General features: G+C 34.7%; 1 protein-coding gene across 6 annotated transcripts in view; it reads right to left on the bottom strand.

Annotated features, from left to right (window-relative positions):
* The window catches only part of SATB1 (SATB homeobox 1), a 99,798-nt gene that overhangs the window by 36,064 nt on the left and 45,775 nt on the right, over window positions 1-17,959 (bottom strand). For all 6 annotated transcript variants that reach the window (XM_030933413.1, XM_030933421.1, XM_030933418.1 and 3 more), the window contains 3 exons: window positions 15,786-15,897; window positions 13,062-13,516; window positions 5,229-5,441 (listed from right to left, as the gene is read on the bottom strand). In XM_030933413.1, coding sequence (XP_030789273.1) covers window positions 5,229-5,441; window positions 13,062-13,516; window positions 15,786-15,897 — 780 coding nt within the window. The remainder of the gene's footprint in view (window positions 1-5,228; window positions 5,442-13,061; window positions 13,517-15,785; window positions 15,898-17,959) is intronic.

Genomic DNA, 17,959 nt, shown 5'->3' with positions numbered 1-17,959 from the left:
ACCCTCCCATGTGGGGATAGGGTGTAGCACTAGGGTCTGCTTTTTATTTAACTAAAATTGTGTGGCAGGACACAAATTTTCCATGAAAACTCTATTTTGCTTCTTCATGGATTGCTAAATGCATCAAATCACGCTTTTAGATTACAGAAAATGAACTCTACTTTGGCCTTGATTGGTGAACATCCTACTCTGATAGATGAGGAATTGCCTGCAAGCACACTGCTTTTACACAAACAAAATTAAAGTTATATGTAGTTTTAATAATGGTGATAATAAACACTGACATTTATTAGTTGTTTATTATGTGCTGGACGTTGTGTTAACGTATGTTAACTTCTTAACCTGCCTAGCAGCCCGGAGGAGGTATTATGATTGTCCCATCTTAAAATTGAGAAAATTCCGTTAAATCAAACATGTTAAACAATTTGTTGGTAGGGCGATGCTGAGATCTACACTTAACTAGAAACCACAAAGTTATTTAGAGTAAGTTATTTAGACATTACATGCGCCTTCTTTACTTGAAAAAATTCTTAATTTTTAGAGCAGGCTGGACTTGCTTTTTGGTGGTCCTTTGATAAATTTAGCTCATTAATGTCTAATTTTTTAATAGCTATTGATTTTAATATTAACATCCAATCTGAATTTATTTTCAGGGTATAAAAATTATGTTTTCTTACTAATGAAAATAAGAAATATCCTATTTTATGGATGCTTATTAGTGATGGAAAATATTTCCCACTCTCAAACTTTATTAACACTGTCTTTAGCACCATGATTTAACACTTTTAGATATTTGTTTCTTTCCAGGAACAGTATTATTTCCAAATCGAGACTTTAAAAGTCTCCCAGCTTTTAAAAGATGACAATTAATGGAATGCATTTTCTAACTACATAAGTTCCTGCCTGTAACTTAACCTGAGATCAAGATGAACCTACGTTTCATTATATCATAGAGGGATTTCTTGTAAAGAGAACAGTGCAACTACCAGATTAATTATATACTCTTTACATTAACTTCATAAATTTTCTAAAGCATTGCTATAAAACAGCACACCTTTAGTAGAAACTAAAGAATTACATAAAGAGATGTAAAAAATGAAGAAAAGAAGACTTGTGTAATTCATGTAAAAGTTGTAACTCGATAATTATATGCTTTCAAACAGCCTTCATGGAAACAAACTGCTAAATTAATTTAACTCCAAAAGTCACACATAGTAAAATGTACAAACAAAACTTAAAAAAAAAAAAAATACTCCTACGGTAGAAATTATCACTTAAAATTCTGTAAAATATATAATTCTCAGATAATAATTATGAATTATCATTGTTGATAAAATTCCTGTAATAAACTCAGGAAAATTTGCAAAGCTTATAGTGAAAAGAAACCTTAAGACCAAGGAACTTGGGAGGACTGGGTTCTCCCAGATATTTTCGTAAGACCAAAATTTAAAACAGGCCGTTTTCCCCACAATCCCAGAAATGCCACTGCCTCGTCTTCCCAAGTAGATAATTTGTGAAACAAGTTATTTTATTAGGACAATGCTTTCGCACATGCTCCTCTTCCCATTCTAACAATAAAACCTCCCATCCTCTATGACAAACAAAAAGATCTCCAAGTTTCACTTTTCCCTTTCTAAAATAAGTTTGCCTGTATTCTGAGGACGTGGGTTGAAGTAGAGGAAGGAGCAAGAGACTTAGCAGAGGATTTGAAAACTGACTAAACCTTAAACTTGGTTTTCTCATTTTTCTTCTAGCAAAAGGTTGGTATGAAGATTCAATGAACTGATGTATTCTGTTGCTTTCAGAATGGCTTTTATCAAGTTAGGGTGTGAATCATTATCAGGTGCAAGATATTCTTATTTGTTGAATTAGAGCATGTAAGTTGCGAAAATATGCTTGCAGAAACCAGGTCTGGCCCAGAGCCTATAGCCCAGGCCGAGGATGAAGCACAGGGCATAACTGCCCCTCCTGGAGCACAAGGGATACCTCTGCAGGGAGGCATCTCACCTGGACCAGGCCACCAAGGAGCTCTGGTGTTTCCTGAGGCTAGGTGTCCCCAGGTGGGGCCTGACTAGCCAGGGAAGTCCTTTCTCGAAGATGACTTAGAATTCAAGTCCCTCAATAGTTTAGGTCCTTCTTATGGTATGCCCTAAGGGCACTCCAAAATCATCTTCTGTATGTTTTACACTCTATAAGGAGCTGGAAGAGAATCCAGTTTCCCAGGCCTTAATGGGGGCTGGGTCTTCTGTGAACCACTGAGGGCCTCTGCTTTTAACATGTGGTTCTTTAGAAAGAAATCAGGTTTCAGGTGCAACCCAAACCCAAGATTTGTCTCAAAATATGTTTCAAATCTCTTCATTTTGGGGGAAATGAAATGTATACTGATTTCACATGGACTCCTCTTTGGCAAAATGTAAAATTTAAAAAGACAAAATTTTGCCGTCTGTTTATCTGTGGTTTTCTCCATTTTATCCTTTATTTTAAATCATTTTAAATATGCATAACTGGTTCCAGTTTAAGCATTATTTCATTATGTCGACTGCTGCTACAAGACAGTACTAATTCAAGTGCTCTATAACGTGTTTTTCCAAATCTAAAGTACTAATTTTGCATTGATAATACCTTTAATACCTTAAGAATTTCTTAAAATTTAATTCCCTGAATCATGGTTAAACGGAAGAATGTGAACAAACTGGTAGTGATCTCCATTATAATAATATTAATAATTTAAAGATTTATATTGTAGCAACAAAATAAAATTATACACACCCATACACATGTCAGTTAATCATTTTGGAGTTTGGTTAGATGGTCAGTAATGCTGCATTAATAGAAATGTTTTATTTGAAAGAGTTTCACTAAGCATCTACAGTATGTATATACTGTATATTTTCATCATTGGCTGAATACCCTAGCTATGGGCTTGGTCTCAACTCCTCTTTAGAACAAACAAATACAGCTAAGGGTGGCTCAACCAGTTAACCAATAATTCAGGCAAAAATAAATTAAACATATAGTCTATCCCAACTTATCAGCAGATAAAGCCTTTAAACATACATATAGGAAAGTTATCCTATAGTAATTTAACAGCATAATAAAAGAAATATCACTTAATAAGAATTGGTATAACTTTAGCTCAAGAAAAAACTTGAATAAGGATACCAAAATCACATTTGGAAAATAAGTAAAATCATAAGAGTCCTAGAAAAATTAAGAAACAAAAGCTGTATTAAGGAACCACAAAATCAAGTATCTGGCTAGACTTTTTTTTTTTTTTTTAAAGCAGTTCAATGTTGAAGTTCATATTGGTCTTAAGTAAGCCATTCTTTTATTAGTATTGCAGATTAAGTGACAAGTAAAGTAATTCTCTGCTCAGAGTCCTGTCAACTTTGCTTTAGGAGCAAAGTTAACTAATAAAAGTGTGTGTATTAACACTAAACACTACAGAAAAAGTATCAAACCAAATTATTTCGTTTCGTACATTTTTTCTCTTTAATCATTCCTAGAAGTCATAGTTTATCTTTTCTCTTTAACTATTCTTAGAAGTTGTATTTTTTATATATAACGAGTTCCTCATTCTTTATCTTAGGAAATATTTTATAGAAGCATTTAGAGATCAAATTCAGTAACTCTGTGTGTGTGGGCAGGTGGGTGTGTACATATGTATATAGATGCCATGCTTTTCTCCTAAAGAAGCATGGCTTTTTTATTCACAATTATAGCAATGATTTCCTTATAGTCTGTTCCTATAGACATCAAGACCAGATTGATTTTCATTAAATAAAATAGCGAAAATGGATTTTGTGACATTTCTAAAAAACAATTGTTTCAGAATCTTATGATAAGCAGTTTATTATTTAGCCACTCAACAAGTGGCTAAATATTTATGTTTTATTTATGGAGTACCTGTAGTACTTTCAGTCTTTAGTGCTGAATGAGCTTTTTCTAGATTTCTATACATGAAAATGTATGCCTACTTTCTACTATTAATGAGAATAAAGTAACATCAAGATACAATTTCACTATGACATTGTCATAGGAATATTTTGACTTATTCTTCCCCATTCAATTTTTATCCAATTTTAGCTGACCTTACTTTTAAGAGCTGTAAATGTCACAAGTTAAACATGTAAGAAAATACATTTGCAGCCAGGCACGGTGACTTACACCTGTAATCCCAGCACTTTGGGAGGCCGAGGTGGGTGGATCATGAGGTCAGGAGATTGAGACCATCCTGACTAACACGGTGAAACCCTGTCTCTACTAAAAATACAAAAAAATTAGCTGGGCGTCGTGGTAGGTGCTTGTGGTCTCAGCTACTTGGGAGTCTGAGGCAGGAGAATGGCGTGAACCCAGGAGGCAGAGCTTGCAGTGAGTGAAGATCACGCCACTGCACTCCAGCCTGGATAACAGAGTGAGACCCCGTCTCAAAAAAAAAAAAAAAAAAAAATTGCTTGTGATTTTTGAGTCTAATACACTAACTAGCAAATTTGTATCTAAGGATTTGTAATGCAAATTGATTTACTGAATCATAACAGTTATGAGGTTACTTTTTAAACTAAGTTTAAAAAACAATACAGATTCACATACCCAAAGTTACCTGGAAGGCAACTTTCTTTCCTGAAACTCCAAAAATTTAAAAAAGAGAAAACATGCCCATATTTTGGAATATGGATAGAATTCCTTATCAGCCCCATTTAAAGCTGCCTTCAAGGATTTTATTAAACTTAATTATGAAAGATTACAAATGAGATGGTGTGTAATTGGTACCAGCTGCAGTTCGTATTGGAAAGTATAAATACAAATGAAATTATTTATTTTTATTTACTATTCAAACGGCGATTCTAAAACTAGTTGGGAAAAAACTGACTTTATTCTTTTTCTATTGAGTTTAAAATACTTCTTTACTTAATAACAACAGTAGAGACAAATATCTCATTTAAAGACTACTTTCACCCCCAAATAACCCAAAGAATGAAGGAACACAAAGCAATTTTCTTCCTTCTAATTAGCAGCTTATTGTTTTTATATGAGAATTAATGATTTGGGAACAAATTCTCCTCAAGCAACTATACGAATTTAAAAACATCTAAATCAATCATCTATCTATCTATCTATCTATCTATCTATCTATCTATCTATCTATCGAATTTCTTATTGAGATTCTTCCTCAAGCATTAAAAAAAAGTGCTAAACAAAGAAGGGCAAGGAGGCAAAGGAGACTGCACCTGGGGAGGGCGGCTGGGTGGTGTGCTTATCAGGGGGGCGGGACCCATGGCTGAGGCAGCATTCAAGCTCCTTTCCCTTTCGTCCTGGTATATTCGGTCTCTTTCAGCTTCCGGTAACTGCAAGAAATTCTGCATAGCCCGAAGGTTTACCAGCAAAGACTGGGATGCAGTCTTGGGGTCCTCTTCCTTTCGGAGGATTTCTGAAAGCAAGCCCTGCAAGAAATGAAAGGCACAGGGTGAGCCTGCTCCCGTGCTCTGCCTGGCCAGCAGTGATCCTTCCCTTTTCTTCTCCACTCTGTTTAGAAAATGAACAGTCAGAGGCATTAATTCTGCATAGGAATATATTAGTTACAATTGAAGTGGTAGAGAAGAGAGCCTCAATTGTATTCTTAATTTTATTAAGCATCTGCTTTACATATAACATAAACTGAAACTGCCTAATTGGTCTCCTGCCTTTGAGTAGCTTAACTTGCCATGAAATCTTTCACAGAGAGACGATCCAGGGAAGTTAAGAATAAATGAAATCCTTATAATGCAACAGCATTGAACTGTATAGTTCTCAAGCTGCCTAGACAAAGGCAGTCTAATGCCTACAGCCTAATATGTAAAGATACAAAGCCATTCCTAGAGAAGTAGAACTTTCCAAGAAAATACCAGAAAATGAATTTTAACATATTAGAACAAAGGTTATTACTAAAGCATCACCTAAGGTTTATGCTGTATTTTCACAGGCAATGTTTAAAATTATTCCTTAAACTCCAACTTATCAAAGTACACGACACTAGATGACCCTTTCAATTTACCATTTACAGAGAACCTCACTGACTATCACAAATGATTCTAAATACTATCTTGCTATATTATACCACTGGGTAACAGGTTTATATTTTGAACTTTAAAAACCATATATAAGAATTGAAATATATTAACCACTTTTCAACATTGTGAAAATTCATCATAGCATGCCAAGGAAGAGAGTATCAAATTCTGTAATTATCAAATTTCTTGGGGAATAAAAATTGCTATTAGTGATAGAAGAAATTTATAAACCATTAGAAAACTCTTAAGGTGTCTTTACCCCCTAAATAACAGAACATCAATTTTCAACTATTTTTTTTAACTTTTGGAAGAACTCTTTCAAAAATGGGTGGTTCTCCCCATTGCATTGATGGGACAATATGAAACAAAAGTATTGGAAAAATTTTTTGTTCATTTCATAAGGGCTAAGCAACCCTTCTCTCTTTAATCTTGTACATGAAATAATGCTTGGAAGAGTAAGACATATTTGGTTTCTTCACTTAGCAGAGTATCAGCTTCAGAATAAAATTTCGTCAAGATTTCTATAGAAGTTGCAAATCTGCTTTCCAAGATTCTGCAGAAATGGTTAAAGGTATATTGGGGGAAAGAAGGTAACGTGTCATGTCAAAACAATGAAACCCCAAGGTTAAAACATTTGTTTTTTTCATGGTTTATTAGAAGTACAAACCTGGTTTTGTTCCCAGATTTAGAGATAATGTACCACATTGCCTAAATGTAACAGTTGGGTGCAGACAATACAAAAGTACTGATACTTCTTAAAATGATTTATAAGCTGGTATTTAAAAAGAACTTTAAACAGGTGCAGAGGGCTTCAGAGTCCATTTTAAAGTTGTCCCTCACTTAAGTCTCTTACAGCTAAAGCCTGGAAATTGGACCTGAACTTTCGGTTTTACCCTAAGAAATGTGACTGAAGAATGAAGGGCACATGTCCTTTTACTTAGGATACTAATGAGTAATGCTGTAACTGTGTCTACACAAGAGCAAAACATCTAGTTAATTTAACTAAAATTCAGTCAAACAGGCAGTCAATCATCCAGCTATTTAATTTGCACAAGGCCAACTAATTAGTTTGACTGTGTTTCTGATATGTCATATTGAAAGTAAAACATTCAGGTCTCAAAAAAAAAAGTTTGAAAACAGGTGTAATGAAATAACCCTTGCTCTTTACTCCTGTCCACCAAATGTTATGTCTTAACAAATGTACTTGATATAGCAATATATTCTCAACTACACAGATATGGATACAGGCAAACATACACAGTATAAACACAATATGCTACAAATTCCTTGAGCATAATAATCTAATATTCGCTTTCATCATCCCAGCACAATGCCTCTCATGTAAATGTCTGATAAATATTTACTAAATGGACTAATCATGTGTATAAAGACCACAATGGAGAAAACAATCATAAATAGGTGATAGAAACTTAAGAATAAGATGTGTTTATAAGTAAATTCTAGCGGTAGTTATTGGCACTCATGTTGGGCCTACAGTGAAAAGTTCTGTGGCATTTGGTGGGATGTTTTTCCTAATTGTGTAATAATTTTAAAAATTAGATTAGGGCAAAAAGATAGTTATAAATATTTAGGATGTTATTTGGGAAGCTTGAAATTAGATACATAAATATCCCAAAAAACAAGTACTATATCACATATTTCCATCAAAAATATTTCCTGAGGCAGCAGAAATCTATAGTGAGAAAGTCAAATACAGGAAAACATACAAAATAATATTCTTTCTCAAGTCTTGCTAACATAAGACTAAGTCATTTCCATATGGCTGAGACTGGAAGATAGTATGTTACCTGGGAGAAAATTTTAAAAGATCTCTACCTATATTTTGATGTTGGTGTGACTTCCTATTTGAGCATACACGTGTTTTCAGGGGCAAAACATTTTACTTCCACTTAATTATTCTACTGGAACAAAGTTTTTTGTTTGTACGAAATATGATGATGGTGTAAAGTGATGTTTCAAGCCCTGAAACACTCAAGGAGCTTTAAAGCAGCCAGTGTAGACAGTCTCAGGTGTTTCAGAAACCTTTGGGTTTTTTTGGTTTTTTTTTTTTTTGGCCCAGAGCTTTCAATGAGGGGAGTGCCCCCTGGTGGAAATGCTTGAAAATATTGTCAGAAAACATTTTGATTAGTGATAATTACTTAAAAAAGAAAAGTCACTTTAGAATAATTTTGGATGCAAAATGACTGCTATCAGATCCCAGATATGGGAATGCATGTTTTGGTCCTGTTCTGGTTGTTGTTACTTGAATAGCTGCATTCATATTTATATGCTGAATTCAAGATATATGTGGCCACCAGTTCCCACTTCCTCTAATTGAATATATAGTATAGACTTGCCAAGGTCATTTGTATTAATGCCCCACATAGTGGACAGTAAGAGCGACCTTCTACCAAAAATTTTTCATGCTAAAAAATAGTATGCCAAGGCCATCATGTACCATACTTATTATGTCACAGAATATGCTGAAACATCAAAACTAAAATATGTCATCAGTATCAAGAATCACTGGCGCTCAATAAATTTGTTGAAGTAAATTAAACAAAATCATTAGTCATTCTTATGTCTGAAAAGAACCTGAGAACTTGTATGTTATGTAGGCCATTACCAGCACCTCGTAAATATTAATTTTATTGAAAATCAGAAGCTGCCTTTCATTGGGACTTCACATCTTACCAATAATTAGATGTGAGCTGTATCTATGAAAACATAAAATTATTTTGCATTGTCATTACATAGTGGTTAAGTCAGAGTTCTAATTTTTTCAACTAAAGAGTGAATTTACTGCTGAATTCCTAAACCTGTTTTTACATTCCAAAAACAGTTTACAAGTTATTACAAGTAAAATTCATTAGTAGTTGTAAAAGAAAGAAAAAACCTCCAATAAATATTATCAGTATTTCCAAAAGCTAATTATGAATTCTTTAAAACAGCAGATAAGCGAAAGAGACTGCCAATCGGAACAAAAAGCCTGTCTGGCCTCCCGTTTGTCTCCTCTTTGAACATAATCACTGATTCAAATAGATTTTATCAGCTTCATGGAACTTCAAAGCTCTCAGAAAGAAAATATGATTTGATGAAACCTCCCTCCTAAAAAGAAAATACATAGAATATTCTTCAAGGCTACCTGCCTCTGTTGTTTGGTGAATTTTTAATCACATGTCCAGGTAAAAGACTATTTTCAAACTCCACCTACTACCATGGACTCATGCCAAGTAAGTTTTAGTAGATACATTTATCTCTGTCCTTTGGCAGACTAACCAGAGAACTGTCACGTTCGGGTAACAGCACCTTTTTACCTTTTATTCAATAGTGATATGGATAGTGGACTTTTCTTAAATTACACTGTGAAGAATTATAGAAACACAGTAGCAATTTCTGTTATACTAAAGCAGGCAAATTTCTCTCCACCACATAATTTACAGAACTCAAATTTAATAAAACATTACATGATGGTCCATTACTGTTATCAGTTTTGAATAATCCATCTTCATTGTTTATTTTACTGGAAAATAAAGTGTGTCAAAGACAGGGGGGGGGGGAAGAAAAAGGGGGAAAAAGCCACAGAGTGGGATCAGAGTTAAACTCTGGATTTTATTATTTTAAAAAAATCAAAGGATATTAAAGAATGTATTCCCATGTGTCAGAACCATTAAATAGCAATAAGATAGAGAAGTGAATTGAAAAGTATAAATCTAGACGCTTTGGCAATTACTTTTAGCCATAGGTTTCCATTAAAAAGACATCAAATAGACATAACTGAATGAATGACATATGCGAAAAGCTGATACCTTCAACAGCAATTAAAGAACATATGCCCATCAATTCAGAAGGGGAAAAATTCCTTAAAACAAGTAATTATATAAGTTTACCATAAATTTTCAGAAAAGGTAGGCTTAAAAAAATAGCCATGTGTGAAAGTCTTAAGAGAGGGTAATGTGTTAATATAGGGAACCCTATTAAGATGATGAGAAAATTCTCAAGAGTTAAAACATAAGACCCAGGATTTTAAAGTTATACAGAGCTGTCAATGACTAAAATAATCCTCAATTCATAAAAGTGTTATCTATCATATTAAGGTCTTAATGCTGTTTTTAAGGAACAGTGTCTTTATCTGACCCTATCATATAACTTTGTATTTGTATGTACATATTTTACATTAATTTTTTAAAAGTCAGAGTTGGAATTGCACATTGTACTAGGTGCACACAAATGTGTGATGTGCGATTTAACTCTGCAGAGCTCCTTGTCTATACATATGCATTAGCGTGTGTATTTTCATACTCCACACTCACACCATACCCTCACTCTGCACCTGCTTTTATTGAAATGCATACACTTTGAAATAAACACACTACATCCAGTCGTACGAATGCATAATCATTAAAAAATAAATGCAGCTGTGTATGTATGTGTGGTTTTTAAGAATGACCAATGAAAATACATTCATGCCTGCATGTGCAAAAGCTAGTTCTCAAGGAATTAATATTGAAATATATATAAAAATTTCCTCTTAAGTCAAACATCTTCAAATATGGTCCTATATCTACTTTGACTGAAGTGTATCAATTATCAATATAAAGCTTTAAAACCTCCTTCATAATCCAGGGCACTAAATATTTTTTGGGTAATGACTTCTTTTTCTAAATTGGCTATTATTAATAAGGAGGTATCTGTAATCAAGCTATACAAGGTTTTCATTCTCCTCTCACTCTCAGAAAAATAAAGTCACTGTTTTTGACATTAACCACAGAGATGATTACCTCTTCAAAGAGATTAATATGGTATAAAAGAGAAAATTTTGCCTTTCTTCCAGTAACAAATCCTGTAGATATTGTAGAATTTGTCCTTTTAAGGACAAAAGGCAGAAGAAATGGCCAACTCCTCATAGTAATGGCTATAACATCATAAACCCAAGAAAAGAAAAGCTGTAATGATGGGTGGCAACTTTATCCTCACTTCTCTGAGTTCTACTATCTTAGCATTCTTCACTATATGAAGGACACTTAGTGCTTTAAGAAATAACTATTTGCTCAATTTTTAAGACACCAGTAACTATATATATAAACATATATCCATATATATACACACACATATACACACTTACATATATACACACACACGTATATATAATTTGTGTCTATGTCACGATGTCTTTGGGGGTTTTTAACTCAATTCAAAAAAGCATTATTGAACTGTTATGTAGAGACCTACTTTTTTTGGCCTAGATGGAGAATTATTAGTACTTATAATATTTACTAAAATAAAGAATGCTACCAGAAACAGGAATACTTAAGAGGGTTGACTTTTCATTCATTTTCAATAATTACCCCACAACGAATATAGGTGTCATACTAATTTTACCAGCTAATAATGAACACAGTTTTTTAAGCTATAAGGATATGGAACTAGGTAAAACCACACAACTTTAACCTGAGACATAGCCTTGTGCAACTGCCCTTTTAAAAATAGACAAATGTATAAAAAAAAAAAAGATCAATCAACTGAAAACAAACACTGAATTAGAGGCTTTGTCAGGTCTCCTAACTCCCCATCTAGTTAAGGCAAGCCAAAAATAAGTCACAGCTGGGATTCTCCTAGGTATGGAAACTCTGCCAACTAGGAATTAATACTAGATTATTTCTGTACCAGAATTTTATTCTTATAATCATAATCACACAATAAACAAAATAACTTAAATATGAAAGGAAAATGGGAGTCAGGCCAAAAAATAAGAAAAATTGACAAAAGAAAGAACAGCGGTAAAACAAAAAGATTGAAAAGGCATAATATCCTCATTCTAATCAAAGTTATATGGTTTTTCATTTTTTTTGTTTTTTTTTGGTTTTGTTTTTTGTTTTGTTTTAGTGTACCTGGGCCAAAAATAAACATATATATAATGTATCATACTAGTTTCAAAACAAGGAAAAAAATTATTCTCATTCACAGTTCAATAGAATGCATTTGTTTAGGGCTTCTCAAATATCTTTATCTTGTCACCTCTCATATACATCACTTTTTTTCCATGACCCTCTTAAACATCTTCCATGCTGACAGACAGTATCTTCACAGGAATTGGGCCAGGAAGAAAAAGTTGTGCACATTAGGGGTATAAATAAGCAGGCAGTGAGATCTCTACAAATGGATCTGCAAACTAAGGCCTGCCAGCCACACTTACTCCATGGCCTGTTTTGTAAATAGTTTTACTGAACTACTACCATAACCGGTGCCATTCATTTATTGTCTGTGGCTGCTTTATTACTCTACAGTGTGACTGAGATTTTACGTGTTTCAAAACCTAAAATATTTACTATCTGGTCGATAACAGAATAAAGTTTGCTTTATTCTGGTCTAGAATGAAGTTTGGTCTTGACAATGCCTGGTCTAGACAATGAAGTTTGGAAGACAACAGCATGAGGGAGAGCACAAAGCTTACCAACATATTATGTTAATACATCATATAATATTTTTTCAAAATGGCTGCTTAGAATTAAGTGGATTATTGCTTCCAAGGTGTTAACAACAACGACGACGATGACAACACTGCTGTGGAACTTTAACAGGGAACATTTATATACCTAAGTTTGATATGGGCAGTAACGTAACATAAATGGGAAAGACGATAGGCTAGAAGCCTGGAATCCTGCCAATGGCCTTGACCGAGTCATGAAACTTTTCTTAACTATCTACTATAGTTTATGATTCCATTATATAAAAGCACAAGTAATGCCAGTTTAAAACATGTTTGACATTTAATTAGTCTTTCAAAGCCCCTGAATTGGGATCAATCTGCACATAGGTTTCCCTTGATTCAGAAGTGTATCATAGGAAAAGGAGTGACAAAATTGAGGCTCAACCAGGAATAGGTAATATGATCACATGAAGAGAGAGAGAAAATGTTAGTACAGAAGTAAAAGAATAAACTTCAGTTATAGATGGGACTAAAGAAAGAGAAAAGAGGAGACAATACAGAACCGTTTACCAAACACAACTGACCTGAGTTCTGTTAAAAGCCACACGTGCAAATACTGCCTGGGAGATTCCTGCTCGTTTCAGTTCATCGCGTACCCACTGGTAGATTTCGGAAGACACCTCTGTGTTGGTCGAAACCTGTTGCTCCAAAGGCTTATTCATAGATCTACTGACAGGGGGAGGGTGGTTCAAGTATTGTTGGTTTAAGGACTGCTGGGCTAAAAGTCTATTCACTGCATACTGCTGGTTCAGCAGCTGAGCCATCACCAGCTGCTGGTTGACCAACTGAGGACTGATAGGCGTTGATACAAGCCCAGGGTGCAGGTTTGGAAGAGGGGTCCGGACAGAGGGCTGGCTGCCATGGGAGAGCTGCGCAGGGGATGGAGGCTGCTCGGCTGTGTTCCCTGGAACTGGTTGCTGTCCAAAATTGACATGATTGGCGCCTTGCTGGGATAGCTCAGAAAGACTATCCATTTCAACTAAAGTGGACAAAAAGTAAAATCACATTTAGCCAACAATGACTGGCATTGATAAAGATTTCTAATCATTTCCTAAATTAAAAAAGGGTAGGCACAGGGCACACCCCAAATCCGAAAAAAAACAAGAAAATTTCAAGTTGCAACTTACCAGGCTGTGTTTTTGCTCTCCTTTTCTGAACAATTCTACAAACTTTGGAAGTGGGACAGCACTCCTAATCTCATTTTTAAAAAGTGGTTTAGATTTAAGGCATAAAATCAATTATATCCAAATTCTTTCCGACTAGTTGTTCACTCTCACTTATTACCCCAAGAACGCGTATAAGCAACATTTTTTTAAAAATGGCTTCTAAAAGAATGTCATTTGCTTAATGACAACTAAAAACAGTAAGCTGAGCTGAGAAAATAAACTATCATAAGCAACTAAAAATTTTACAAATATATTCTCACGGTATTCATTAACTTTAGTACTCTAGGAAAAAGGTGTAGAAGAAAAAATATGACGTAAAATGTTACCTACTTTCAATTTTTACCTAGCAGTGAATAGAAGTAGTTAATGTAATAAATGAAAATGGGCATAAGAGTAAGTGTATATTGAATGCTCGCTGAATATCGTATATGCCTTGTTTCATTTTAATTCTAACCATCATGGGCAGTAGGTATACCTGGAAATACTTTTTAGAATAAAGCAAGTGATTTATTGTATATCAAGCCAGCATACCCAGTGTTGCTAAGATCCAAATGTTTTTCTTCAGGAAGCTATGGCCATCACCAGATGCTAAAGACAATCTTGCAGGGAATCGTTCTGGTACAATGGTGATGCTGTCATGATTTTGCAATTTATTCCCACCTACCCAGGATGAATGCTTCTCCCTTGGCTAGGTTCCTCATATGGATTGGCTGAGCATCATCTCTAAGTGTGTAAATGCTTTTCTGTACGAGGAGGAGACTGGTTCGATGCTCTTGGCTGGAAGGGCTGAGCATGAAGCTGTACGTAAACAGGAGTTTCCAAATTGTACACAGACTTCCCATGTATAGACTCTAGTTTGATTTTAATTATCAATTCTCTTTTCATTAAATATGCAGGTTTTACATTTAGAGGAACTTTATCATAGTGCTATAGCTCCTGATATATGCAAAATATAACTAAGAATTGGGGAAGAAACCTTCAGTTTCTACCAGTGATATCAGCCCAAGTGGGCCATTCACAAAGAATAGTAATTCAAGCAATTATTCCAAAAATGATGCATTGTCTTCATTACAGCCTTAAGCTATAAAAGGCAAAGAATCCATTTTGGTAGATGGATGGTTTTTCTTCAAATATTAAGAGCTAAAACATGCTCAAAATTTGGGTTTCTTATTGCTTAAAAAATTTTTAGAAAAAAGTTATTAAATGAATGTAAAGAAATAAACAGAAATAGATTTAAAACAGGACATAATGCCCATTCCTGTATTATTTTAAAATAAATGTTTTGGAGGGTACAAGTAAGTGAAAGAGAACATTAATAAAAATTAAAACATTAACCTTAATCACAGTGTTTGCTTTTGTGAACATTAACAAACTCAACAGGGAGAAAAATGCCATCATCTAAATGCTTAGGTACCATACACAACTTTTATCTGTCGTTTTACACTGCAGATAATTTTAGTGTACTTCTTGTATAACAAATATTCACCTAAAGTTATGTGTTAAGACAGAATGCTCTCTTGGAATTAAAAGTTTAGAAATGATGCAATAATTGTTCTGGTATGGATGGTAAAGCAGTATGCTTATCAAAGTGCCCATCCATGGGGGCTGGGGGTTACAGCTATAAAAATCACTTGATCTCTATTGTGGAAACTATAAATATAGTTTAATTTAAGAAGTTTAATTTCCTTAAAAATTGGGTGTAAAAGTAGGGACTTTCTCATTCAACCAGACAAAAACAAAAAACCTAAAAGCATGACTTATCACTGAAAGAAATCACAGCTAATATTAGTTATTCAAGGCCTGGTTAGGTCTTCACTGAGATGTTAAAAAATGACAGCTCCCCTCCTAATGCCTCGATTTTCTGCATGTCTGACAACCAAGTCAGTTTGGCTGATTTAAACACAAACATTTATTGAATTTAATTATCTCATTATACTCATACCCACTTCCCACCCCCAAAGAAACATTCTAAATTGATCTCTAATTGGGCAATCAAAAGACCTGGCTTTAGATGTGACTTTGATAAACCCCCAAATGACACGTAATGGTATGTAGCCACTGCTGCAACGTTTTTTTGCTTACCCATCATATCTTTTGTCTTCTTGAAATGTTTGTACCACCTTCCAAATTCTTGACATTTTGCTGCTGAGACATTTGCATAGTAAGTACTGTTCACAATGGAAGAAATCATACTCTGCATGAAGAAGGGGGAGAACATTTGTAATACACAGCGGCACAAGATGGAACACAGAAATGATCTCAATTGTGGCAACTGTATTTTTTTTAATCAACTGAGTACCAATACATTTTGGTTTCACACTTTAGCCGAAAGCTTCGACTTCTTAAAATTCATTAAGTAGATCATCAAATGCTTATTTAAGTAGAAAGCAACAGGCCACTGAGACCAGTACAGAGCTATCAAATCCACAGACTTTGCTTTAGCATTTATTGAATCTCCATCAATGTCATCTATTCCTAGGCTGTCACACTTTCACTGGTCCCAGTAAATCCAAACACATGAAGATGACTTCATAATTGTGATTCATAAATATATGCGACTTTGCGATTTTTGACTGGACTCTACATCCTTTCTACTCAAAAGTACAGACCAGGGACCAGCAATATGGGCATCACTTGGAAGCTTGTTAGAAATGCAGAATCTCCCAGCACTTTGGGAGGCCGAGACGGGCGGATCACGAGGTCAGGAGATCGAGACCATCCTGGCTAACATGGTGAAACCCCGTCTCTACTAAAAAATACAAAAAACTAGCTGGGCAAGGTGGCGGGCACCTGCAGTCCCAGCTACTTGGGAGGCTGAGGCAGGAGAATGGCGTGAACCCAGGAGGCGGAGCTTGCAGTGAGCTGAGATCCGGCCACTGCACTCCAGCCTGGGTGACAGAGCGAGACTCCGTCTCAAAAAAAAAAAAAAAAAAAAAGAATAGCAGAATCTTGGGCCCTACCCCAGACCAGTGCACTCAGCACCTGCATTTTACCAAGGTCCCCAGGGGATTCGCATGTATATTAAAATTTGAGAAACAGCACTTGTGCTTTCCACTCTATTATTTGGATTTAAAGTGGAGGTGCATTAACACTGATCAAAGGTTAACGGATCGTATTTAAGAAGAAACAAACTATTCACAGAGATCCTTTATCAAGAGAAAAACATTCTGCAATCTTATTACTGGCTTCATGAATAGTAAAGCTTAAGTTCTGAATTTCAAACTGATCATAAAAATTTTAAATTTATACATTTCATGCTTCTCAATTTCTCAAGGATATCACAAAAACATGACCTACTGTGACTTTTCTTTATCCTGCTTTTAATAAATGCCCTGAAAACAGTGTCAGCTCTTTAACATACAAAAATGAAGAAAGACATGATTTTAATGTATTACTAAGTAGGGTTTTTTTTTAAAAAAAATGAAGAAAAACATGATTTTAATGTATTACTAGGAGGATTTTTTAAAAAATCATTTTCAATCTTCCCAGCAAATTTTGGTTATGTTAATTTCAATGACTAAATTCATGGTCCATTTTAACCCGTTACCCATATTCTCTAGTAACAGCTAACAACTTCCTACCGAGTCTTAGGAGTAAGATTTTGCAGCACCAATCTATCCCTCAACCCTATGTGCAGAAACAGGAGAACTCACATTTTAGACATCAGTTGGTCTATTGTGAAATAGTTTATAGAACGCAGCACTGTTCAGAAGGCAGTGAGCAACCAGAAAAGCCAGTTTGGGGACAAAAGTATTTTTACATAATTATCTTCTTTAAGTTACCTCTAATGTAAAGCTCTTTTGGTTATTATGCATTCTCCTGACATCCACCATCAGTGTTAATTCTGTAGCATGCACACATTTCCGGAATATGTAAATTTGGGGGATCTCTAAAGAACTTCCAGTGAAGGATAAGCTGGAATCGCATTATTTATGTAAAACACAGCTATCTTTCCTAAGAGGCACTGTGATATCTTTTTTTTTTTTTTGACACTTTCTACTTTATAGTCATTTTCACATTTTATATCTCTAAAAAGACATTCTTAATGTGTTCATGATGCTCTGCCATTAATCCAATAGCTTGCAATTTCACTAAGAGCCTCCCACAGTCCACAGTGTAAAAAGACACTTAGCAAAGTTGCCAAAACCAGAGTCAGAAGATTACCTGATCTGTCAGCTTCAATCTCACTTACTCTCTTGTAATAAGGGATCAATAAAGTCAGACACTAATAAAAACTATTGAGATCGCTGATGGAT

This window comes from Rhinopithecus roxellana, chromosome 1 (genome assembly GCF_007565055.1).
Source record: "Rhinopithecus roxellana isolate Shanxi Qingling chromosome 1, ASM756505v1, whole genome shotgun sequence".
Taxonomy (NCBI): Eukaryota; Metazoa; Chordata; class Mammalia; order Primates; family Cercopithecidae; genus Rhinopithecus; species Rhinopithecus roxellana.
The sequence above is the reverse complement of the archived record's forward strand: the minus strand, read 5'-3'. Positions and strand labels throughout refer to the sequence as shown.